Raw genomic sequence first — 23,527 nt, 5'->3', positions numbered from 1 at the left:
GCTATTTTAAATGACTGTTCTGGCTTTGAAGAAAGTGATCTATCGGCTTCAGTTCCTGGTGGGAAATCACTGTCCAATGATAGGGTAAAATGGCAGAAACATAAAAAAATATAGAGTACACTTAAACTGGTGTTGATTTTTTTGTTGTCGCTGAATTCATTCACAGCAGTACAATACATAGCTTTTGTTTTAGACTCCAGTCTGCTTCTCTGAATTGGGAGTGTGCCAACCAACATTTTTTTATATTTGAATGAATGAGGACCTCATACAACCCCACTTAAAAAGATCCGAACTGTGCCTTCCAAGTTTACTCTAAAATATTTCTGGTAATGCTTCTCTCTCTCTTGCTCTCTCTCTCTTGCTCTCTCTCTCTCCCTCTCTCTCTCTCTCTCTCTCTCTCTCTCTCTCTCTCTCTCTCTCTCTCTCTCTCTCTCTCTCTCTCTCGCCTTCCCCTTCAGACTGCCAAGCCTCCAAAACAACAATGTGGAACTCAAGGAAGCCAACCTTGAGCCATTGCCAACAACAGATGAGACGACACACTCTGACACAAATACTCCTGAACCTGTAGTTCAAGAAAAAACAGACTCTGAGGCCTCTGACTTTGATGATACCTTGGCAACCTCGGATATGCACAGAGCAAAGTCACAAGCTGTGGGGTCCGGGGTAAGAAGCCAAGGGACGAGCCAGACTACACCCTCGAAACGAGTGGTTAAAGCAGGAGCAGAAAGTCGGCATACCACAGCAAGTGGAGCAAAAACTCCATCCTCAGCAGCTGGCAGCAAGGCCAAAACTGTGACAACAAAGGCTAAGGCCCCCGCAGAGAGCACAAAGGTGGGAACATCCAGTGATATGCCACCACAGAGGGAACAGGGCAGTGATAAAACTGTGTCTGTGTTACCAACATCAAAAGACCAAAATACTAGTGGTCCCTCAAGTCCAACAAGTTCAAAGTCTAAAATCCCCAAAAGGTCGACATCAGAGGCTGATGTCAAATCACCAGTGACAGCAGATAAAACATCAGTGACTGATTCCTTCAAGAAACAACCCAGAACCAAAGAGCCTTTGAAATCTCCGGTCACTTCAACCACAGTTGGCAAGAAACAAAGTTTTGAAGAAGGCAAGGAAGGCAAAGCTCTGTCAGGAGACATTACTCCCACAAAAACAACACCCAGGACGGGAACAAAGCTTATTAAAGAAAAGCCAGATGAGGACTCTATAAACCTGGTAAATGGTGTGGAGAAAGACCAAGAGGACAGTGATATTAAAACAGGACTCCCAACTGACAGAGAGAATGTCAAAAAACAGGGGCAAAGCTGTCGGGAGAATAAAACCTCTGTGGCATCAAAGAGTCGCCTGCCCATTTCTTCTCCAACAAGAAAGAAGAGTGAGGAGATTCCCCCAACAAGTAGCACCAACTATAAAAAAGTGACATCTAGTCCGACAGATTCTGACAGAACCAAGAAACAGAGTCCAGAGCAGCAAGAAGTATCTCCTGGTGAGAGACCTGGTAGTGAGACACCACCCACGCTCCCTGGAAGTCCCAAGAAAGGTACAACAGTTCGATCACAATATGTTGCATGCTAGATAGGAAATCAGTCAGTTCCAGCACTGTTTAGACTCTCATAATAACAAAATCCTGAGGCCCCTCGGTTGACAATGAAAGATGAACTTTGTAGACAAAGTTCAGTTTGAGCCTTAAAAGTTGTTAATCTCCTAAAGGAATCATTTGAAATTTTTGAACATTTCTGTATTTACTGTATTAGTGGGTCTCAAAATGTTTTCATCATGATCATCTTCAGAAACTGATAAACTGCTATGCCTCTTGCAAAACCACTTGGTTTTGTACAGATTAACTCTTTGACACCTGAGCAAACTGGCTTAATTTCTTTTAAAAACATGGGAAGGATAATGAGCATCTTAAGGAGACATGACATAAAGTAGCAAGAAATTAGTTCAAGAAAAATTAGAGGAAACGGCCTGAAAAAAAGTGCTTAGAAATTGTAATAATTCTGTAACATAATTTTAAATATGTATTTATAACTATTTAGAATAATAAAATAGAAATATAGTTTTCCCCAGTTTTTTTCCCTTTTTCCGTAAACATTCTTCCCTAGCTTTTAAAATAATAGAATTTTCTAAATCTGCTAACCCACAATTTGTAGAACATTTCTTACTAAGTCATTCATTGTTTTCATTATTTACCTTTCCCCCTGTTCTTTACAGTTTATGCTAAACTAAGCTAACAATTTACTGGCTCCACATTTATCTCACAGATGTAGAAATGGCATCAGTCTTTTCATCTAACTCTTTGCAAGAAAGCAAATGCAATTTCCCAAAATGTCAAATAGTAATAGTAATAATTATAAAAAAATTCATGAGGTGGCTTTGTCATAGGAGGGGAGGTTGAGATGGTGGATGGCATGTCACCTAGGTGTGACGCCTGCCAAGCTTATACATATCTGCCTCATAATAATGTTACGTACTGTATACACGATTTGCAGAAACAAACATGCAATTAAGCCAACTTATAGTTTAGTCATTCAAAATTGTTTTTTGTTGTATTAAAAGGTGTGTGTGTGTGTGTTTGTGTGTGTGTCTTTACAGCAGGAAGCATGCTGTCAACCAGACCATCCAAACCACTCTCTAAAAGAAGCATTAGCCATGAAGAGAGAGAAGAAGAAACACCCACCTTGAGTGTCTCGCCACCTCCCACCAAGCAAGAGAAAACTGTCTCCTTGAGGCTCTCCAAACAGAGCGACATTAAGCGCCAGAAAAGTCCAGTAAAGGATTCAGTTGATCCTTTAATGCCCGTGAGCAAGCTCCCTACAAGGGGTCCAAGGAGCCCCAGCAAAGTAAAACCCAGAAAACTTTCACCTACAAAGAATTCTCCAAGCACATCTGCATCAAAAGAGGAAGACTCAGTTCAGAGTGCTAACACAGAGACAGCTGTCAAAGCATCCGAGAGTGTCATAGCAGGTCAAGTGAAAGACAATGCCAGCGGTTACAGATTTAAATTTAAGTCTGTGTCTTCAGAGGAACAAGAGGACATGATAAAGCCCTCAGACAATCAGTCCAGTTCCAGTGAAAACAAGCTGGAAGGAAAGGAGACAAAAGAATTAGAAGAAAGCATAACCAGTCCTACAGCTGAGGATATTTCAAAAATCCAACCATTGCAAAACAACAACACTATTATTACAGAAAAGACTCTAATAAAAGTTACACCAGTTACAGGCCCAGGGGCTGAGGTATTGCCAAGCAGTGAGGTTGCCAAGAAAAGGGCAACTGAGTCAGCAGCTGTTGATGTAAATAAAGCTGAGACTGATTGCAAGGCAGGACAGCATGAGACCAAACAACAAACAAAAGTTGAGTCTCCTCCTAAGGAATCTAACATTGAAAGTGACAACGCTACACGTGAACGGGAAAAACCACTTTCACCAAAGATTAGTACAGAGGAGTTAAAAGAGAAAGACATTTCAGAGGCAGTCCAGCAAATAAGTAACATAAAACCGGATTTAATCCAGGAGAAACGCCCTCCAGAGCCAGATTCTGCAGTGTTGGCTAAGGACACAATACTAGCTCATGAGAATGTAACTGATATGTCAGCCAAACCTGTTGTGGGTGACAGCACTCACTCTGACATAGTGACCCACTCTGATCAGCCAACTAGTGTTTCCCTTAAAGGAACAAATAAGGTCACTTCTAAGGAACATAATAGCAGAAATAGTCTTTCTGCTAAATTGGCCCCAAAAGACCACAATGCTGAGCCAAAAGATGTACTTTTAGCAACTTCCATTGTTGATGATAAAAACCTGGCCAGTTCTGAGCAGAAAAATGCATTATTGAGGGACAAAACCACAAATGTAATTCTTAAAAATGATAGATTGCCCACATTAAGCAGAGATTCAGTAAAAGATTTTGAGGTAGTGGAGAAAAGTAAAGAGGAGACTGGCAGCAAACCAGCAGAGGCTTTGGACATTCAAACAGAGGCTGTGACTGTTTGTGAATTGCCCAAGAATGTTGAAAATCAGCCGGACAAAGAGCCTCATTTATTGGCAGGAGAATCTGAAAGAAAGGAGAAAGACTCAGAACCAAATGAAAAGCTAAATGACACAGCGGTGGAAAGCTCTGACTCACAGAACAGTTGCAGAAAGGAGCTGAACGATATCGCTATCCAGGATGAAACAGAGGAAGACATTACAAAAACACAGAAGCCAGCAGATCTATCATCAGAAGAGAAGCGTTTACAGCCTGACTCAGAGGAGGTGCCACAGGTGGTAGTTGTGGATGCCCTGGAAGAGAAGACAGAGGCAGAGCAAGCAAGAGGTGGACTCCCTGAAATTACAGCCATTGTGGTTGATACAAAGCAGAAATGTAAGATCATCTTAAAAGAAAATGCAGAGAATGGTGATAAGGAGATGAAGACGTCAACTGTGAAAAATGAACAAGAACCCAAAGTACTTCTTACCAAAGACGAAAAGGTCAGGAACAAGGAAGCAAATCAGGGGAACAAACACGGTGACGTAAAGAAGAGTCCAACTCCAGAACTAGAGGCTGTGAGTACTAAAACTACAACTACAAAGGACAAGGTTGAAACAAAAGATTTATCAGTGAAGAATTCACCAAATGAGATTTCAAATAAAAATGCTGACTCTGGAAATAAGAGCCACAAGGACCAGAAGGCCTTAATTGCAGGAGACCAAGATGAGGACATTAAAAAAACAGATGCTCATACATCAAAAGAATCCAAATATCCTATTGCTAACCTAGAAAAGGAACCTGAGACAGAAAAAGCTCCAGAGAAAACAACAGTAAACCATGTTTTACAAATTGATACAACTCAGGAGTTAAAAGTAGTAAGGTGTGAAATTGAGCGTGCTGAATGTCCTGAAGTGAAGAGTGAAACAAAGGATTCACCAATAATGAGTTTGGTGAATGAGACTGCAACTACGAATGCAAACAGTTACGTTAGCATCAAACAAGATCAGATGTCTGTAATTGTTAAAGATCAACATAAGGACATAACAAGATCAGATCCAAGTGAATCAACAGAATCAAAACATCCAGATACTGACCAAAAACAGGAAGTGCAAAAAACAGAAGCTCCAGGAAAGATATCGGAAAGCCAAACTCAAGAACCAAAGATTCTAGGCACCAAAACGCAGAGTACTGAAGATATCAAGGAAAAGACTAAAACAAAGGAACCATCGGTTAAGACTTCAGCGAATGAGACAGGACTAAAAACAGAAGTTAAAAAGAAACACTCAGAAAGCCAAATTCAAAAACCAAAGGTTTTAAGCACTAAAACTGAGATTGCAGAGGGAGCTAAACAGAAGATTGAAATGAGGGATTCATCCATTAGGAGTTTGGCAAATGAGCCAGTAATGAAAGCTGACGCACCAAAGGAGCAATCAGAAAGCCAGATTCAAGATCCAAAGGTTTTAAGCACTGAAACTGAGTGTGCTGTAGATATCAAGGAAAAGACTGAAATGAAGGAACCATCAGTTAAGACTTTAGCGAATGAGACAGCGATTAGAACAGAAGCTACAAATAAGATATCGGAAAGCCAAATTCAAAAGCCAAAGGATGTAGGCACCAAAACTCAGAGTGCTGAAGGTACCAAAGAAAAGACAAAAACAAAGGATACACCACTTAAGAGTTTGGTGAATGAGACAGCAGTGAAAACAGAAGCTCCAAAGAAGATATCGGAAAGCCAAATTCAAGATCCAATGGTTGTAGGCACCAAAACTCAGAGTACTGAAGATATCAAGGAAAAGACAGAAACAAGGGATTCATCAGTTAAGACTTTGATGAATGAGACACCAATTAGAACAGAAGCTCCAGAGAAGATATCAGAAAGCCAAATTCAAGATCAAAATGTAAGCATCAAAACACGGAGTGCTGATGATGCTAAAGAGGGGACTAAAACAAAGGACTCACCAAAAAAGAGTTTGGTGATTGAGCTTGTAATTGAAAATGCTAACTCTGAGGTTGGCACCCAAAAGGGCCAGAAGCCCTCAACTGTTGAAGATGAACATGTGAAGGTAAAGAAACCAGGGGAAAACACTGATCAGTCCAAAGATTTCAAAGTCCCAAGTGCTGATCCAAGTGTTCTCACAACTCAAAAAGCAGTCAGTAAGACTGATAAGAAACAAAAGAAAAGAAAAGAAATTAAAGATGATGTTGAACCGATGAAGCTGGAGGATCGGCAGATGAAGGCGTCAAAGATAGATGCCAAACAAGAGTCAGAACACATTGTGAAAGATGCATCCAGCCAAAAAGGTGGAGAACAAAAGGACAAGCCCTCGGTTGTTCCCGAAGTGCTTAATAGTGCTGATGCTCAGAAGAAAATTGAAGACACCAAAGTAAAAATCAAAACAGACAGCGGATTCAAACAGGAACTGCATTCTTCAACAGAAGAAGAGAAAATCATAATAAACCTCGGTGATCTACGAAAGCCTACAAAGCCAACACTCAATGGCAGTTTGTCTCTTTCTGCAACAGCAGAACCACCCACTTCATCTAAAAGCCTTCAGCTAAAGAACGAATCTCCATCTAACTGGTTAGATGTAGAACAACAAAAAAAGAAAAAGGAACACAAAAGAAGACTAAATGCCTCAGCCAGTGAGGATGAATCTCTTGAGCTCGATGATCATGAAGATTTTATCAGGAGCATTAAGGAGGGAAGCATTCCGTTTGCGCTACCTCCAAGGAGGCCTGTTCGTAAAAAGTCCCCATCTCCACCTTTTGTCATGCCGTCCATCAAGGAGGACCATTTTGAGAAAGCTTTTGATCCGGACGAATTCAAGTTTGGCCTGAGGAGAAAAAGCAAATGTTTTACGGATCCTTCCCCAGCTATGGTAATGAAACAAAAAGCAGCTAACAGGGAAGGACGGACTCTGGAAAAACGCGCACAAGATAATGCCACACACACATCTAGAGAGCAAATGAAATCACTTGATGAGGTGGAAGCAAAAGATGAAGTCAATGAGGGGACAAATATTGAGGCAGTAAAAGAAGAGGGACAAAACAATGGAGAAGAGCCTGGGAAGCTGACATCACGCCTTGAAAGGATGTCCATCCTCTCCAGTTTACTGAGTTCCCCTCGGTCCTCCAGGAAGAACAAAGAGGAAGCTGCCTCTGCCTCCAATAGCATGCTTCCTAACAAACAGCCGGACCGGCCCCCCCATGGAAAGCAGGGAGTTGTTGATTCACCTCTGCCTGCCGCTAAAGGAGATAAGAAGGGCGTGAAAGGCATAGATCAAGGCCCACTTGTGGGTGGTGGTACAGGTACAGTTAGTGAGTCAGCAATCAGTCCCTCCTCTCCTCCTCCTCCTTCTCTGCCCTCGTTCTCAGATATACAGCTGCCTGATCATTTAGAGAAATACCTCAAGAAGAGCAAATCAAAATCAGAAGCCTCCCGGGGCTCTATGCTGTTGACTAAAACTGAACTTAATCAAGAGGGTGTTGTGATGGACCAGGCCTTAACAGCAGGAGTACCAAATGTGGATGTGAGCATGAAGGGCGCTGCGGGACTGCCTCCAATCAACAATACCCAGCAGACTTCTCGTAATGGATTCAAAACTTCAACTAAGGTAAGAATTTAAACATTTTAAACAATGACTTTCAGTTAATTTCTTAAACACCCTTTAGATAAAAAAAATAATAATAATAAAACAAAAAAAACAACAACCCAAAGCCTGAATTGGGTTTGACCTGCTAGGCTTTTACGCAAAGGATTTGTGTGTCATTGTCTATTTCCATGGTGATATGTCTCAGTTTCATATCCTGTTCTTTTGTTCTGTGGTGCTGTTGCAACAAAGTTGTGATTCATTTGCAAGTGAGGACAGGACAAAGGAGCCTGTCCTCTATCTGGAATTTTGCACAGGGAATTGTTGCCAAGATCAGCTGAAGCTCAGCTGTCCCGTCACAATGAAATATTTGCATCAATATGCAAACAATATAGGACTATGCAAAAAGCATGTTTGTGTTGGGATGAATACAGTGTCCAAATAATACCTATTGTAGTTTCAAGGGGTGCTTTTGCAGTTGCTAGGGGATACTTGGAAGATTGTAGAGTAGCTCAGCTAATTTTAAAAAACTGAAATTTCGATTTGATAAAAAATGGTACACCTCAACACTGTGCTGAGCTTGAATTGGTGAAAATGAGCAAAGAGGTCTAAACAGTTAGCTCGAAATAATAAATAAATTGTTAAAAAAAGATTGCGTAAAGTAATAAATAGTAATATTAGTAATAGTATAGGTACTAGTTCAAATGCAGTTGTTTGAAATCATTATTGTAAGAATATTTCATATTTTTATATGAATTATAATATTAAATAGAATCCTTTTTAAAATTGCTTCAAATGAACACATTTGTAATATGCAAGTTAGTTATTTATACATAGGGCTGTACCTGACTCAGAATTATGTCTGTCAAGTCAGATTTGGCTGTTGAATCTGAATATTTTACTATTTGTTCCTTTTTTATCATATAGATTTTGAGAGTTTTAAAGTGGTTAATTGGGGCATTCAGTGTGTCAGAGGCATTAACGTAACATAGTTAACTAGCTAAGGAATGATCGGAAATGTGTAATTACATTTTTTACCCGCACCACATATAGAAAAAAAGCCAGAGAGTGTACAGAATTAAGTTGCTGTGAGCTGTAAATTCACTTTGAAGCAGAAGTAGCTGCAGGCAGCGGACAGCTGCCTCCATCTTCACAACTGCCTGTAGCGAAGAACAGCAGAAGAGTGAAGAGTGCTCACTCTGCAGCAAAATCGAGGGACCAAAACATCCCCAGAATACACTACAAACTGACTGGCAAAAACAAACAAACAAAAAGGTCGCTTGACTTGAAGGAATCTCAGTTAACTAAGGGGTCTCTGACTGATGATTCAAATCTCAGCCTAACAAGGTTTAGCCCTGGTGATAAGGTATATTTCTTATTTCTAATTTGGCTCTGAAGAGGCTAACAAATGAAGTTAGTGCTACTGTTTGGAAGAGTGAAGTCTTTTTTTAAACCACAGGTTCCAGTTCATAATCAAACTGTCCTATTTTCTTTCAGGTACCTGCAGTAAGAGGGTTCCACAAAAGGCCTGGAAAGGTAGGATTAAATGTTATTTACTTGCCTTTTTTATATAATGCATTGTGTCAAAAATATATTGTTTGCTGCAGCATGTCTATTTCTACTTCCAGATTTTCATACATGAACATACTCAGTTTGAAGGGCAGCAGTTTGAACTGTATCGTGATGTAGAGGACGCCACCTCTATGAAGCTGTCCCCTGTCATCTCAGTCAGAGTCATCAGAGGATGGTAAGGGTCTTTGGTAGCATCAGATTAAACCTGTGGATTTTTTTATACAATCCACAAAGTTGTTTAATTTTTCCCTTTACTGACTGATAAACTATGTTTCAGATTATTGATGATTTAATGATGCTATTCCCTTTTTTTTTAGCTGGCTTCTCTATGAAAAACCTGGCTTCCAGGGCCGTATCATCGCCCTTGAGGAGGGTCCTACAGAGCACATAGTGAACATGTGGGCCGAGGAGGGAACTCCAACGACACTAGACCAGATGGGTCAGCCTGTGTCGACCGCACCTATGGTCATAGGATCTATTCGATTGGCAGTCAGAGTAAGTTCAGCTGTTTATTTTTCCATCTGTAATACTATATCCATATTGTTTCTGTCAATATTTGTTCTGTTTTGTTGATTCCAACCACATATGAGTGCACCTGTGTAAGAATGGCTGGGTGTCAAACCACATTACTTCTTTGGTATTGACTGAAAGGTTAATTTGACATAACCAGTGAAAACAGTCAACCAAAGGCTGGCCCAGTTTTTTACCCTTCCCTAGTTGTTCTTTGATCATTTTCTGATTTTACCATTATTTTGCCAGTTTAAAAGTGTAGTTTATGTAGGTGACTTCTTGTGTTTAGATTTTATATTGGAAAAGTTTTTTTTATATGTATAAAAACATTTTAAAATGCTTTTTTCTGTTACTTAGAATACAGTATACAATATATTATTTTGACACAGAAGTACTGCATTGGCACTAAAATTTTCAAATGACCACTAAACCAGCCTTATTATTAAAGGTATATTATGCAGCAATTGTTGGTTACTGTTTGTAAACAGTATTGCTGGTGAAAGTAAAAGCTAACCTCAGATTCACTGTTATTACTGGTACGCTGCTATTTTATTGCTATAGTTGCATTATTTTTTTCTGTGCTGTGTTGTGATTTTAGTTCCTCCTCTATGTCTGCTGCTGATGGTTTGTCACCTGGTTGCTACCTTTTAAAAAAAAGTCCCGACTTCATTGCCACACATTTCTAGTGGTTCATAAATGATGATTGGAAGGGATTACTTTTGTATGAGTCTATAAATTGTTTTTATTTTATTTTATTTTTTTCTTTTAGAAAATCATGCATACCTTTAAGGGTGAATCTTCAAATTAAAACTTGAAATCACACAATATTATTTTTGTTATGTGTTTTATAGGACTATAGCATACCCCGAATTGACCTCTTTGCAGAGGTAAACGGTTTGGGCAGGATGGTGTCTTACTGTGACGAAGCTGTAGAAATCAACTCCTATGGGATCCCACAGACCACCGGCTCCATTAAGGTTCATTCTGGAGTGTAAGTCCCCAAAGGCTGTTTTGTGTCACTCATTTGATGTAACAGGGAATCTATGTAAATGTCAATATTGCACTTTGGAAACATCCCTCTGTTTCATCGTTGGAAAGCCTGCTCCTAAATCCTCACGGTGTTGGAAGATTTCTGGTGACATGATGGGAAAGAGTCTGTGTGCAGCATCTGTTCATAGTGTGTGAAGGAATGCATGATGCAGGCCAGAGGTTGTAATTATCATAGTTTTAACTGCTGCTCATTACTGATGGTTACTACTTACATTTTTCAACTGGTGTAGAGATAAAGCACTGTATTTAGTCCATTCATTAGTGTCAGACAGGTTTACTTCTTTAATATACTGTGAAGAAAAAGTCACTAAATGGTCCCTTACACTCCTGTGCTCTCTGTGTCTGCAGCTGGCTCGTGTACACTGATCCAGGATTTGGAGGTTTTGTTGGAGTGCTGGAGGTTGGGGAGTATCCTTGCCCACAGGCCTGGGGTTTCCCTGAGCCCTTCATTGGGTCTCTCAGACCCCTCCGAATGGTACAGTAGTTGAAATTGAGGACATACATTTGCACTACGCTATGATATTTTCAGTTGTATTGATCTGACAAATGTGTGTCTCTTCATTACAGGGACCAATAAAGGTGGAGCATCCTCATGATCTAAAGGTGTGGTCTACTGTATAGTACATGTGTTGCATCTTTCAATATCTGCTGTTTATAGAAACAGCACACATGTTGAAGTGTCATCATGTCGTATGCATTAAACTAGGTGTGACGGTAGTCATAGTCTTGCATAGCCAAACCCAACTACACACTTTGTTTTATTGCTGTGCCAGTACTGGAGGAAAGTCAGAGGAACCCATCATAGTTTCCCGCTAAGGGAAAAAAAGCACTCTGGGTTGTTTCTATTTTTTTTAACCAATCACAATCTTCTTGGGCGGGACTAAGACCAGGATGCAGCTATGGTGCACTTGCAAAATAGTGTCACGAAGGGACTTGTTTTGATGAAGCATGGGTGAACCCTGGCATTAAAATGGCTAAATTCAATACAAGTAAAACATTAAAAGACATTTAACCTATAGGTTGTTAGCTTGGAGGTTGCTGTTGTTGTTTCATGCACAGTGCTAAAACAAAGTGTGGAATTAGGTCTGGCTGTGCAAGACTAGTTTGTATAAATAGCTATGGGGATTTTGAAAACGGTAACATCAGAGAGCAGAAGAGAAGGAGAATTCTTTTACACACAGTTGACATACTTTGTGTCAAACTGCAGCAGTCAAGATGTGATGTGATAAAGGCACGGATGATCTCCTATAATCATTTTGGTCTGAGGGATCTGATTTTTCTACAGCAAAAAAAAAAACAGTCTGAAGCAATCATTTCACATATATTTAAAACTTCCAGAAGGAAACAAACATTTCTTTTTTTTGTCAAGAGGAGGAACGGACGCTTCAACAATAAGATTAGTTTACATGGATTAGATTAGAAGTAATATGGTGATAATAGATTAACTGTTTTTAGCAAAAATGCCATATAATCTCTGGTTTCAGCTTCTCAAATGTGAGAAATTGCTGCTTTTCATTGTCCTATATTATTCAAATGAAATATCTTCGGGATTAGAACTCTGGGGTTCGACAAAACAGGCAAATTGAAGACATCTCTGTAACATGTTAACGACGAATTGAATTAACTGTGAAAATAATCGTTAGTTGAAGCCGTAAGAAGTGGTAGCTAATAGCCCTTATCAACCAGATCGCTCTATATGTTTGAAACTATGGAACCAGAGAAAAATAGGGATTAAGTGTGTTTTTGCTACAGCTGAAGAACTGCAAAGATCAGAAAAATTAGTCTCATATGAGGAAGAGTCATGCTGTTTCTTTGTATTTACTGCAGCGTGACTCTCATTTCAGTTTGATATAATGAATGAATAGAAACAGACATGGAAACAGACAGATTTCAAAATGCCTGTCACCACAGTCGAGTCCAGTCAGCTGACTTTGAAAGGGACATGTTTTTTCTGTGTTAGTGCGTGAACGCCGTAAAACTCTCTCTTTATTTGGAAGTAGTTTGCAAGCTGTCAAAAAATGTAACTTTATTTTCAATGACAGTATTACCCCGATAGCAGCTACTACACAGTTCTTAGATACAGCTGAGAGAGACAGCTCAAAGAAATACCAAGCATGTCCAGAGACTTTTTTGAGTACTGCCTGTATGCTGACAGCTCTTAGTCTTGCAGCCTGTGCACCTTATTGATAGCAAAATGTGATATATGTCACTGTCATTTGTAGAATAAATATCATGCTACCTTTGGACAGAAATAAGCCAAAATAACACATACAGGGGCACAAACTCTAGACACAGACACACTTCTAAGGGTTGTGTTTAAAATGAACACTCATCTTTAACTCCTCTCTCTCCTCAGGCTTTAGTATTTGAGAAACCCAACTTTGATGGAGAGTGCATAGAGGTCGACAGTGATACGTACAACTTGCAAGAAGAAGTGGAAGGAGACAAAACTGACAAACCAAACGAGAGCAAGAAGACGTTGCCTGCTGTGGGGTCTATAAAGATACTTAGTGGCCTGTAAGTATCTGATAGAGTTCATACATAACAGGGTTGATCAGCAGCAGCCATCAGGCAGCCAATCTTTAGGATATTTGGTTTACTTAAAACCAAATAAGTTTAAATTAAATGGTTATCCCCAGGTAGTCAATGTAAATATGATCCTATGTCTCGTCATATCATCAGAAATGTCAAAAAAAAGCTGTGGTACTTAAAGCCATCTCATGTGATCGGGCCTAAAATATATGTTTCTGGCTGTCACTCCAAAGTGAGATTAAGAAAGTAGGAATTTGGAATTTTCTCTGGAGAGGTTATCTCTCAAGGTTTTTGTAAGGGACTGGTCCCCAATAGCAATATACCTGAAATAATTGTTATCATTACAAGCATGGGGGTTTAAATATAACTGAATAAGTATGTTAAGGACAATTTGCAATTGATAAATTTCACTGGCTGAGATTACTGCTATTGCTACTATTATTTGTGATGTTTTGTTCTTTTTTTATTTTTATGTCTTTGAGTCTGTCATTATTTTGTGGATTACATTATGTCTTGTCTTTATGTAGATAAAAGGAGACAATAAAACATATATAAAATTGAATGCATATCTGTGCTAAACAAATATGTGTTATCAGATTCCAGGACATGGCTCAAATTAATTGTGACAGTTTAGTGATATTTCTTTGTGTTCTTCCTGCAGCTGGGTGGGCTACCAGGAGGCAGACTTCGAGGGCCAGCAGTACATCCTGGAGGAGGGGGAGTACCCTCACTGCAGCGACTGGGGAGGATCTGAGGATGGGCTCCTGTCAATTCGACCTGTATGCACAGTGAGTATCGTCCGCAATATAATTGATACATTGGAATGGTAATCTGCAAGATTTCTTGTCAGATCTTGTTTTCATCTTTGGCTCCAAGCACTGATTGCTGTGGTGTTTCTGCATGTCACCTTTCAGAGTTCACGCACCATTTGAACAGTCAGAGAAGCTGCTTTTACTTTCTTATCTGGGTTCCCGCAGATCCTTAAAAAGTCTTAAAAGGCAATGAATTCATTAATGTAAACATAAGGCCCTAATTGGTATTAAAATGTCTTAAATTGATCTGTAAAAAGTCTCAAAAATTCTCAAAAGAAAAAAAAAAATTCTGTTGTTTGCGTAAAATCTTGCAATAATTGGTAATAATTAACTTTTAAATAAATACTGAAACTACTCTCAATTTACCATCACGCAGATACGGATAGAGGAACCAACAGCACATGTACCACATCCAATCAAATAATATAGGTTTCCCATGTGTTAGAAGGTTTACATTTTTCCAGCATTTGAAGTAGCTCATCCACTTTCACTTGACCAAAAAAGTTGTGTTTATGTACCATCAAAATGTGGACAAAATTGTTCTTGACCCTAAGTAATTAATGTTGGTATATGCTTTTTTAAAAATGTTTTTTTTAGTAAAATTGCTCTTTCACTCAGAGTGGCATTAAAAAGTCTTAAATATCACTTGTCTTATGCTGTATGAACCCTGTCTAATAATTTCACTGTTTTGTCATCTGTAGGATTTCCTGTCACCTCACGTCAAACTGTTCAGTGAGCGGCACTTTGATGTACTCGGGCTCCATGTGGACTTGCTGGGTCCAGTCCTCAGCTTGGAGGATGTCGCCCATGGTTGTAAAACTCAGTCCATCAACGTCATGGGTGGAGTGTAAGTCAAACAGTATTAAAAACAAACAAACAAGGGCAAAAAAACAATAGCTCACAAAGTTCATATTGAAGGAGGGAAACGTTTTGACTTTGAGTTGTCCACGCCCTTGTAGTGTTTGGGTGTGTGCTTCTCACCTCCCACACATGACTAAGTCTTCTGTCACTGTCCACACAAACATACACATGCACACACACATACAGCCCCAGAGGATACAATTATGAATAATCTTGTGTGAGTGATCTATTATGACAATTGATGCATCGCACTTGACAAAGGATGGAATTAAGCTTCCATCTCTTGAGGGCATCGATTTATCACTGATGAAGACTATTGAATCTTTAGTTACTAATAAAGATAAACTATGCAGGACTTTTTTTAAAAGCATAGTATAAGCTTAAACAAAAGTATTCATTCATTCATTCATTCATTGTCCGTAACCGCTTGTCTTCCAAAGGGTTGCGGGGGGGCTGGAGCCTGTCAACTGTCATTGGGAGAGCTAAACAACAGTAATCCCTCACAATCATGAATTATGACCCACTAAAAGTGTGTGCCACTGGTGAAGCTGTGACCTTTTTAAAAGGTAGCCACAGGCGGCAGACCATCAGCAGCAGACACATAGAAGAGGATGCAGCTAAAATGGCAGACACGGTGCCAAAAAAAGCAAATATAGCAACCCACTACAAGTGTGTGGTACTATATTTATCTGCAGAGACTCTGCCCTCTGCCTGGATTTTATTATGTTTTCAGGTTGTCCGTCCATCTGTTCCATTCTTATGAAAGCAAATTCTTCAAATTTGCCACAAACATCCTCAAGAGTAGACTGATTGGTGGTCAAAGGTCCAGATCACATGATTTTGGCCATAATTTAAGAATACATCCGCTAATTATGACAGGATTCCACACAAATGTCAGCTTCACTATTCAAGTATTCATAACTCAGGAACAGAAGGGGAGACAACTGGTCAGATACTGAATTTGTGACACTAATTTTGGGTATCTACCTTGAAACTGTGCTGATTGTATCGATCTTCTGTGCTGCTGGGGGAAAGATGTGCAAGAGGCATCCATGTTTTCACAGACATGGATGTAAACTTTACTGGTTTGCAAAGGTATACAACTGCAAAGCGGTAATTCTACTTTTTTTCTTATTTTGCTGTGTTCGGGCCGTTCCTAGGTACAGCGAGCAGGTGAGATCTGGTAGCGACCAGCTGCCAGACCGTTAACAGCACTCATCCAAGACGAAGCCACAAAAATTGCAGACAGTAGCAACAAAAGCACAAAATTAGTGGTGAAATAAACACCAAGCAGACAAAGCTCATTCAATCTGGGACTGACTTTGAACGTTTGTACAAAAAGTAAAACTTCCTGCATAGCATACCTATAAAGATATACATTACAAGCTTCTTCTTTAAAGTTTCAGCAAAGAAAAGGAGGCCTTGATCAAGATACAGTCATACTTGAACTGGCATATAGAGGCCTTGGTGAAAGCATTTTATTATTTAACATAACAGCATGTTACAGGAACTTTAGTGCAAAGAGCAAAAATCAAGCTCTCTAAGATTGTCAACATTGCAGGGACGGTGATTTTCAAGTCAGAAACAACTCAAAAATATATTTGACAGTGCTGTTCGCAGAAAGGCCAAACACATATTTGCAGATGCCTCACATCAATTCAAGAGTTCAAGCTGCTCCCGTCTGGCTGGCAATTTAGGGTCCCAAAACCCAGTTGCAACATTTATAGAAAGTCCTTTATTCCCAATGCCTTTCAGGCAATGACCACATACTAATTGTATTAGGGAAAACTACTATTTTGTAAGATGTGCCCTCTTTTATTATTTATAATTTATAGCTCCTACTTGCCTGTTTGCACTTTTGTATCTTGTATATTGTACATTTGTGTGTTTTTAATGGTGTATTATTTTATGTATTTGTATGTAACTTTGCTGTGTATCTGTCTGTCTGTCTGTCTGTCTGTCCATCCATCTTTTATTTTATTACAGTATCTAAGTATTTAAAAACAAAAGCTTCACAATGGTTCAAATACATTTTTAAGTCGGCTAGTTACATGAAATAATGCCTTTACAACATGTGTTTTAGTCAACAGTTTTTTGTCAGTCAGCCAGCTGCACGTTTTCAGCTGAGTGAGTTTGTTTAACCTTTATCAACATTTTATGTAACTATTTGCTTTACATCTGCCTCGCCAGCTGAATGGTTTTACAACCTCTTGGAAACACGGACCTCCTCTTTTTATAACCCTCACATACAGTCCAAGTCTGTGATTCAATCAGAGCTGATCAGATTATGGAAAGACAGTTCTACTTCTGTCTGCCTCTAATAGACGAGCTCTGGCAATGTGGTGTTTTGCATCTATTGATGTTTTTTGGCGTGTCTGTGGCAGATGGGTGGCGTTTGAGAAGCCCGGATTCAGTGGAGAGCTCTACGTCCTGGAGAGGGGCCTGTATGCGAGCCCTGAGGACTGGGGAGCCCAAAACTACATGATGTCATCCATACTGCCTGTTTTCCATGTAAGAGAGGATGTGCAAGATGAGTTAAAAACAGGATGTGGCTCATCAGGTTTTTTTTACACGAGAAATAGTGTCTGCGCTTGTGAAGTTTTGAGTAAACATCTTTTTTATTTAAAACTTTTGAAACAAGCCCTAGCAACAGCGAAACAACCATTGTTTTATAAGGAACTCTGTTATGGCAAAGTACATATTAATATCTCCCTGCTGTCTCTTATAGGATGCAATGATGGGAACAACAAAATTCAAGGTATCATCCCTCCATTCATGGCTTTAATAAAACAAGTTATCCTTTATTTTTCTCAGCCACCCTGGTGGTCTGCTCTGGTTGTGTTACTAAGTCCTGTTTTTATGTGTGTTATAGATTCAGCTGTACTCTGAGCCAGACTTCCAGGGACGGCTGGTGGCTCTGGAGGACAGCACAGCAGCTCTGGATGAAGACTTCATACCAAAGTCCTGTAAGGTGCTGGCTGGCAGGTAGGCACAACTAAACCGAAACCTGACACTACCTGGAACTGTCACTTACACTCTGGCTGAAGAGTGAATGCTGTATTTATTTGGCACTAAACAAAAAAAGTACCCAAAAAGGAGGGAGAGGTTAGACTTGTTATTTCTTTTGTGAGTAACTCAAAACCAACTTTGGTTTTGAGTTAGTGACAAAGGATATAACAAGTCTAACCTCTCCCTCCTTTTTGGGTACTTTTTGTTTATGAATCCAAAGAGCACCTGTTTTTTGAAGCCTACATATGTGAAGTGGCACTTCTCAGCCCAAACTTTTTTGTATGTTTGCCAGATGAAAACCTTTTTTTATTTATTTACTAAAACATTAAAATAGGAAATTTAAGAATATATAATGTGCATATATGTTAAGCATGTCAAAAATATAGAAATATGTGCATTATTCAAGATTATTTGCATAAAACTAGTATGTAAAGTTTGACAAATATAAAAATTATTTATTATTCTACCATGTACAACACAAGATATACATCAGTAGAAATAAGAATATGCCCAATATGTGCATCATCTGTTAAATATAGAGAGAGTGGTCAGCATTTGGCGGACCTTAAGTTTCACCTTGAGAGTGACAGTAACAAGCAACCTTGCCAAGACTGTATAGAAGCTGTGACGCTTCATTCATAACGCTGACATTTTAATTCTAAATCAATATTTGAATGCAGGGCAGCAGCTTTTTTTCCATGTCTGTCTAGACTAAGTACTTCAGCGCAGTTGCAGATAGAGATCAGGCTACACTAATATTTACAGTATTATAGTATTTGTAGAATTAGATTTCATTGATGGCTGCATGGGATTGGTCCTGACTTGTGTCATCCACCTGTATTAGCTGCAATTCAACAGCACCATAAAGTTCATGTATTCATTGAAAAAAGATGATTTATTTAAAAAAACAAACAAACAAAAAAAAAAAACTAACTCATTTACTCTGATGAATCACTTTATTCAAAGTGAGGTTTTTTTGTTTGAGGATTTGAGGCAGTTTTTTTAGGGCAGACATTTAAAGCTTAGTTTAAAAACATCAATAGATGTTTTGAATGTAAAAACCCATCAGTATAGCCCTTAAATTCATTATAAAATGGTACAAAATACGTAAACAGTACAAATGCTAATGCATTAGAGTATATGAAGTATTGTTATAAGGAGTGATTTTAAACATGATGCAGAGTTATTTACAATATTGAAGAGCACTGTGATGACGGTGTGTGTGTGTTGTTGTGCGTGTGTGTCTTCTGTGTCAGCTGGGTGGTGTATGAAGGAGCTCAGTTCACAGAGGACATGTATGTGTTAGAGGAGGGAGAATATCCCAACGCAGAGGCCATGGGCTTCCTGTCCTCAGACTCCACCATTCGCTCCATACAGACCACTGGACATGTGCGTATTGTGTATGAGCTTATATGAAAATAGATATTTGGAATCATTGCAAGGGGTTGTGAATGAGACTAATAATAAATCAAACTCTCTCTGTTCTTGTTCAGGAGTTTTCTCTGCCCTCCATCGTCTTGTTCAGTAAGGTGGGCTGTAAAGGTCGCCGAGCGGTGCTGCCAAACGGAGCTGTGAACCTGCTGCAGGCTGGCCTGGATACACGTGTGCGCTCCCTGGTGGTGGAAGGAGGAATGTATGTCACCATTTAAAAAGTTCCACTATTATTATTATTTTTTCTGGTATCTTTAAAGGCACAGTGTGTAATGTGAATGGAAACAAATTAGTAGCTTCATCACTAGCAATCAAAACGCAGTCAAAACCTGCGAGTAATCCCAACTTTATTTGAAGGTAATAAAATGCACATACTGACACAACAAAATTTAACTTATTAATGTTTTCTAGTTATATTAAAGTTGAAAAAACAATAACACCTCTGAAAACCGAGCAAAATAGTTGATTTAAAGAAAAAAAAAGGCAGTTACCACCTTGGCAAGTAAAAATTACAAATTTCAAATTTCAAGTAATCAGTAAAATGTGACAAGAAAGTGACCTTAACATTATTCCTAAAAAGGAGGTGGGTGGAGTAAATACATATATATAAAAACCTATAAAAATGTACTGAAAACAATATATTTAATTACTTGAAAAAAAAAAAAAACATTTTAGAATTCTGTTTTAGAAGTGTTTTTTTTTTTATTATTTCTTTTTGGTTTTTTTGGGGGGGGTACTTTTTTTCACTTATTTTCTGATAATTGTCTAGCAACTTTTTTCTTTTACTCATTTCTTTCTAATCGTTTGGGCCATGCCTTGTGAAGTTGCCTACTGCTTTCTCCCCATGTTTTGAGAGAAATAAAACCAATGTGCACAGGTTTCAAGGGGTTAATAATTATGTAACACAAAATGTTGATTTTCATGATGTTCATCTCTTCATTTGTATATACATATATGAGTGTACCTTACTTTTCTGTAGTCAAAATTGTTATGGGTGGCAATTTAAATATACATTTAAATAAGCACAGCCCTTACATAAGCTCTTCAACCTGTAATCACTGATGTGGTTGCGGAAGTGCAAAAAAGTTCACGAAAAAAAAACCATTTAAATGTTCATGTTAGTGCAAAAGGTTTGACAGGGATACGTGAAGTTCCCTGACATGGTGTTAGCTTTAAAAACATGTTCTTATTAAGAGCAGTAAACATGTCGAAGATGTGAGGAAACCACCAAGTCAATTTCACATTTCACAACCGAAAATCACGGAGCTCAGTTTTTTATTCTTATCTACTTTATCCCACATGTTTTTGTGCACTAACACACATGGCTGTCCTCTGCTCAGGTGGGTGCTGTACGAAGGCAGTAACTACCGCGGTCGCCAGCTGCTCCTCCAGCCCAGTGAGGTGGGGGATTTCTGGGAGTTCAGCGGCTGGCAGCAAATAGGATCCCTACGTCCATTACTTCAGGTATAGAAGGAGGGATTCCCACAGTAGTTGTAGGACTTTGTCTTGTGTGTCAAATTAGTGTCTCTACAAATGAGGATATATGTAATACATAGAATACCAAATAAAAGACTGCCACATCAGTCAAATCAGAACAATAAAACAAGTCACACACAGTTTTAAGTTGCTCTGACATGTGATTATAAATCATGTGGTTTTGTGGTTTCCCTCCAACAGAAGCAGATGTACTTCCGCTTGCGAAGCATAGAGACAGGATGTGTCATGTCCCTGACAGGAACTCTGGATGACATCAAGCTGATGAGGGTTCAGGCTGTGGAGGAGACGGGAGGGTTAGAGCAGGTCTGGCTCTATCGGGATGGACAGCTTACGTGCAAGGTACAACTTCATACCAACACTGTAACTATGGCCAGGAGTTACACCAAATCATCTACTCGCTAACAGGGGCAAAGGACAAATATGCATATTTGTCAGATGTCTGGACAGAGTCCTCAACATAGAGGAGACTTCCACAATCATTAAGTTTACATGCACAGATCAGGCAAGCTATGGTCATAGCTTAATTAATTGGACTTCTGTTTTTTCCCAGTATACAAGCACGGGGGGAGAATTGAGTTATTAACAAAAGTTATTAAAGTTAAAGTAGAAGCACGTCCAACTCTGCCACGACTGCTAAATGCAGAAAAATCTATATTATACTGTCTCTGCCACAGACCGAATCACTTTCATAACTGTTTATTTTACAATAACTTTGGGGTGGAAAACCGCCGCATCATGTACATATCAGACTGTGTGACGGCAAATTCTGCCGTCACTGAATAGTTTACCTAAAAAAAATCAACATCAGTTTAATTTTACGCAGTATTCAGAATATTTTCAGCATTTAAACTTGCCGTAAAACAACCCTCATATGCAGGACTTTGAAGCAGTGATATCAAAAACACCAGACTGCATTGAGAAAAATAGACATTTTGACTCCACTGAAGGGCGGAGCTGCTGGTTTACCGCTGCCTCCATCAGCTGTCATGGAAGGTAAAGAGGAGCAAAAACTCAAATATGAAGTACACTTTAACTGTGTTGTGGGATTGCACTTTATTTATCAGAAGAGGGGGCGGTGGCTGGGGAGTGATTTTTTTAATATAAAATAAATACAAAATTCTGCCATTTTACGTTGTATGTCCCTGACTGAAGCAAAAATTAAAAACACAAGTCCCTCCTCAATGCTCTTTCATAAAGACAGCACCTACAGGACATACAGAGGGGTTCCATTTAAAAGCACTCATAGGACGGCCTTAAAAGTTCATGTATTTATATCGTCAGTATTTCACTCGCTGACAGTCTTGTGGTTACACTCACCCCACAGCGACGCTGTCTCTGCCTCCCACAGCATGAGCTGGAACTCTCTGCTGGATCTGTTTCAGTAGTTTCAAACATGGCTGCAGAATAAACACTCTACTCTCTGGCACAATTATTTTATCTGTGTATCTGAAAACAAGGGTGTGATCAAGACAATATGCAAAGCAGGAAAAAACATGTTTTCCCAACAGGCTTCATTCTTCCTCTGGTCACCTCTGCCAAAGGGGTTATGTTTATGTGGCTGTTTGTTTTCTGTTAGTTAGCAGGATATCTCAGACTCGCAAACAAGTTTCATTGCATTTGGTGGAAAGTTAAGTTGTGGGAAAATAATGAGTGCTTTTTTATTTTTTTTAATAGTTAAACTGGATTTTACTGAACTAATACACACTGACACGTCTTCATCCTTGTCCACCATGTCCTCTCTGTCTCCAGCTGGTTGAGGACTGTTGCCTGGAGACCACAGGCGGTTTGGTGATGGAGGGCAGCAGGTTGTGTGTCACCCCGGAGCGAGGCAAAGGCAACTACCTGTGGAACATCACCCCAGATGGCCGAGTGCACTGCCACCTTAAACCTGACCTGGTCCTGGAGGTCAAAGGTCAGATAGATCTCTCTCAACTTTGATCATATGTTTGAAGAGTTGTGTTTTGTGGAGCAGATTAGAGAGGTTCAAGCATGTCTGTATTGTGATCGTGACTCAATCTGACCCTAAACCAACAGCTCCATCTCCTGGTGTATTTAGGAGGTGCACAAGTTGTTTTGTCATTGGTCAAATAGTTGCTGCTTTAGCCACATTTTGTGCTAAATAACTTGATTCTGTTATTTGGATTCTTTAAAAGGGGTAGTTTGGAATTTTTTGAGTTGGGGTTACATTAGATATCTGTCAGTACTTTGTGTATTTAAGTAATGTACTACTGTAAACTGTAAATGCATTTTAGCCACCCCCAAAAAAATCAATAACATTTTGAGAGTACTGAGAATATTTTCATCGCTGTAGCAGTGCTCTTGTCAAAGCCACCAGACTCCACTGAGAAAAAAAACAAATTTTAGCTTTCTAGCTTACTTGCACTGGAGCTGTTGGTTTATGGCTGCCTCGATCAGGTACTTTGTTTGTGTTATTGTGCGACTTTGGTGAATCTGAACCAACCACTCTATAAGCCGAAGTCACACAATAACACAAACAAAATAACTGATCGAGGCAGCTGAAGACAAGCAGCTTCTGTGTTCAGCAGTTCAGTTTTAAATTACCATTTTTGTCAATGAAGTCTGGTTTTTAAGAGAGCGACATAATGGTGTCTTTTCTACTTTAGAAATCACTATATGATGGCAAGGTAAAGCAGTGATAATATTCTAAATATTTTATATATAGAG

General features: G+C 39.2%; 1 protein-coding gene across 3 annotated transcripts in view; it reads left to right on the top strand.

The window, feature by feature from the left end:
* Positions 1–23,527, top strand: part of crybg1a (crystallin beta-gamma domain containing 1a) — a 59,972-nt gene that overhangs the window by 35,341 nt on the left and 1,104 nt on the right. For all 3 annotated transcript variants that reach the window (XM_042500343.1, XM_042500345.1, XM_042500346.1), the window contains 19 exons: positions 459–1,549; positions 2,605–7,592; positions 9,066–9,104; positions 9,197–9,315; positions 9,458–9,635; positions 10,502–10,641; positions 11,049–11,175; positions 11,268–11,303; positions 13,057–13,217; positions 13,894–14,020; positions 14,746–14,891; positions 17,290–17,416; positions 17,634–17,663; positions 17,778–17,890; positions 19,171–19,303; positions 19,408–19,547; positions 20,686–20,809; positions 21,023–21,181; positions 22,592–22,754. In XM_042500343.1, coding sequence (XP_042356277.1) covers positions 459–1,549; positions 2,605–7,592; positions 9,066–9,104; positions 9,197–9,315; positions 9,458–9,635; positions 10,502–10,641; positions 11,049–11,175; positions 11,268–11,303; positions 13,057–13,217; positions 13,894–14,020; positions 14,746–14,891; positions 17,290–17,416; positions 17,634–17,663; positions 17,778–17,890; positions 19,171–19,303; positions 19,408–19,547; positions 20,686–20,809; positions 21,023–21,181; positions 22,592–22,754 — 8,141 coding nt within the window. The remainder of the gene's footprint in view (positions 1–458; positions 1,550–2,604; positions 7,593–9,065; positions 9,105–9,196; positions 9,316–9,457; positions 9,636–10,501; positions 10,642–11,048; positions 11,176–11,267; positions 11,304–13,056; positions 13,218–13,893; positions 14,021–14,745; positions 14,892–17,289; positions 17,417–17,633; positions 17,664–17,777; positions 17,891–19,170; positions 19,304–19,407; positions 19,548–20,685; positions 20,810–21,022; positions 21,182–22,591; positions 22,755–23,527) is intronic.

This window comes from Plectropomus leopardus, chromosome 14 (assembly GCF_008729295.1).
Source record: "Plectropomus leopardus isolate mb chromosome 14, YSFRI_Pleo_2.0, whole genome shotgun sequence".
In the NCBI taxonomy this organism is placed as follows: domain Eukaryota; kingdom Metazoa; phylum Chordata; class Actinopteri; order Perciformes; family Serranidae; genus Plectropomus; species Plectropomus leopardus.
Note: the sequence above shows the minus strand (reverse complement) of the source record. Positions and strands in the feature narration are given on the sequence as shown.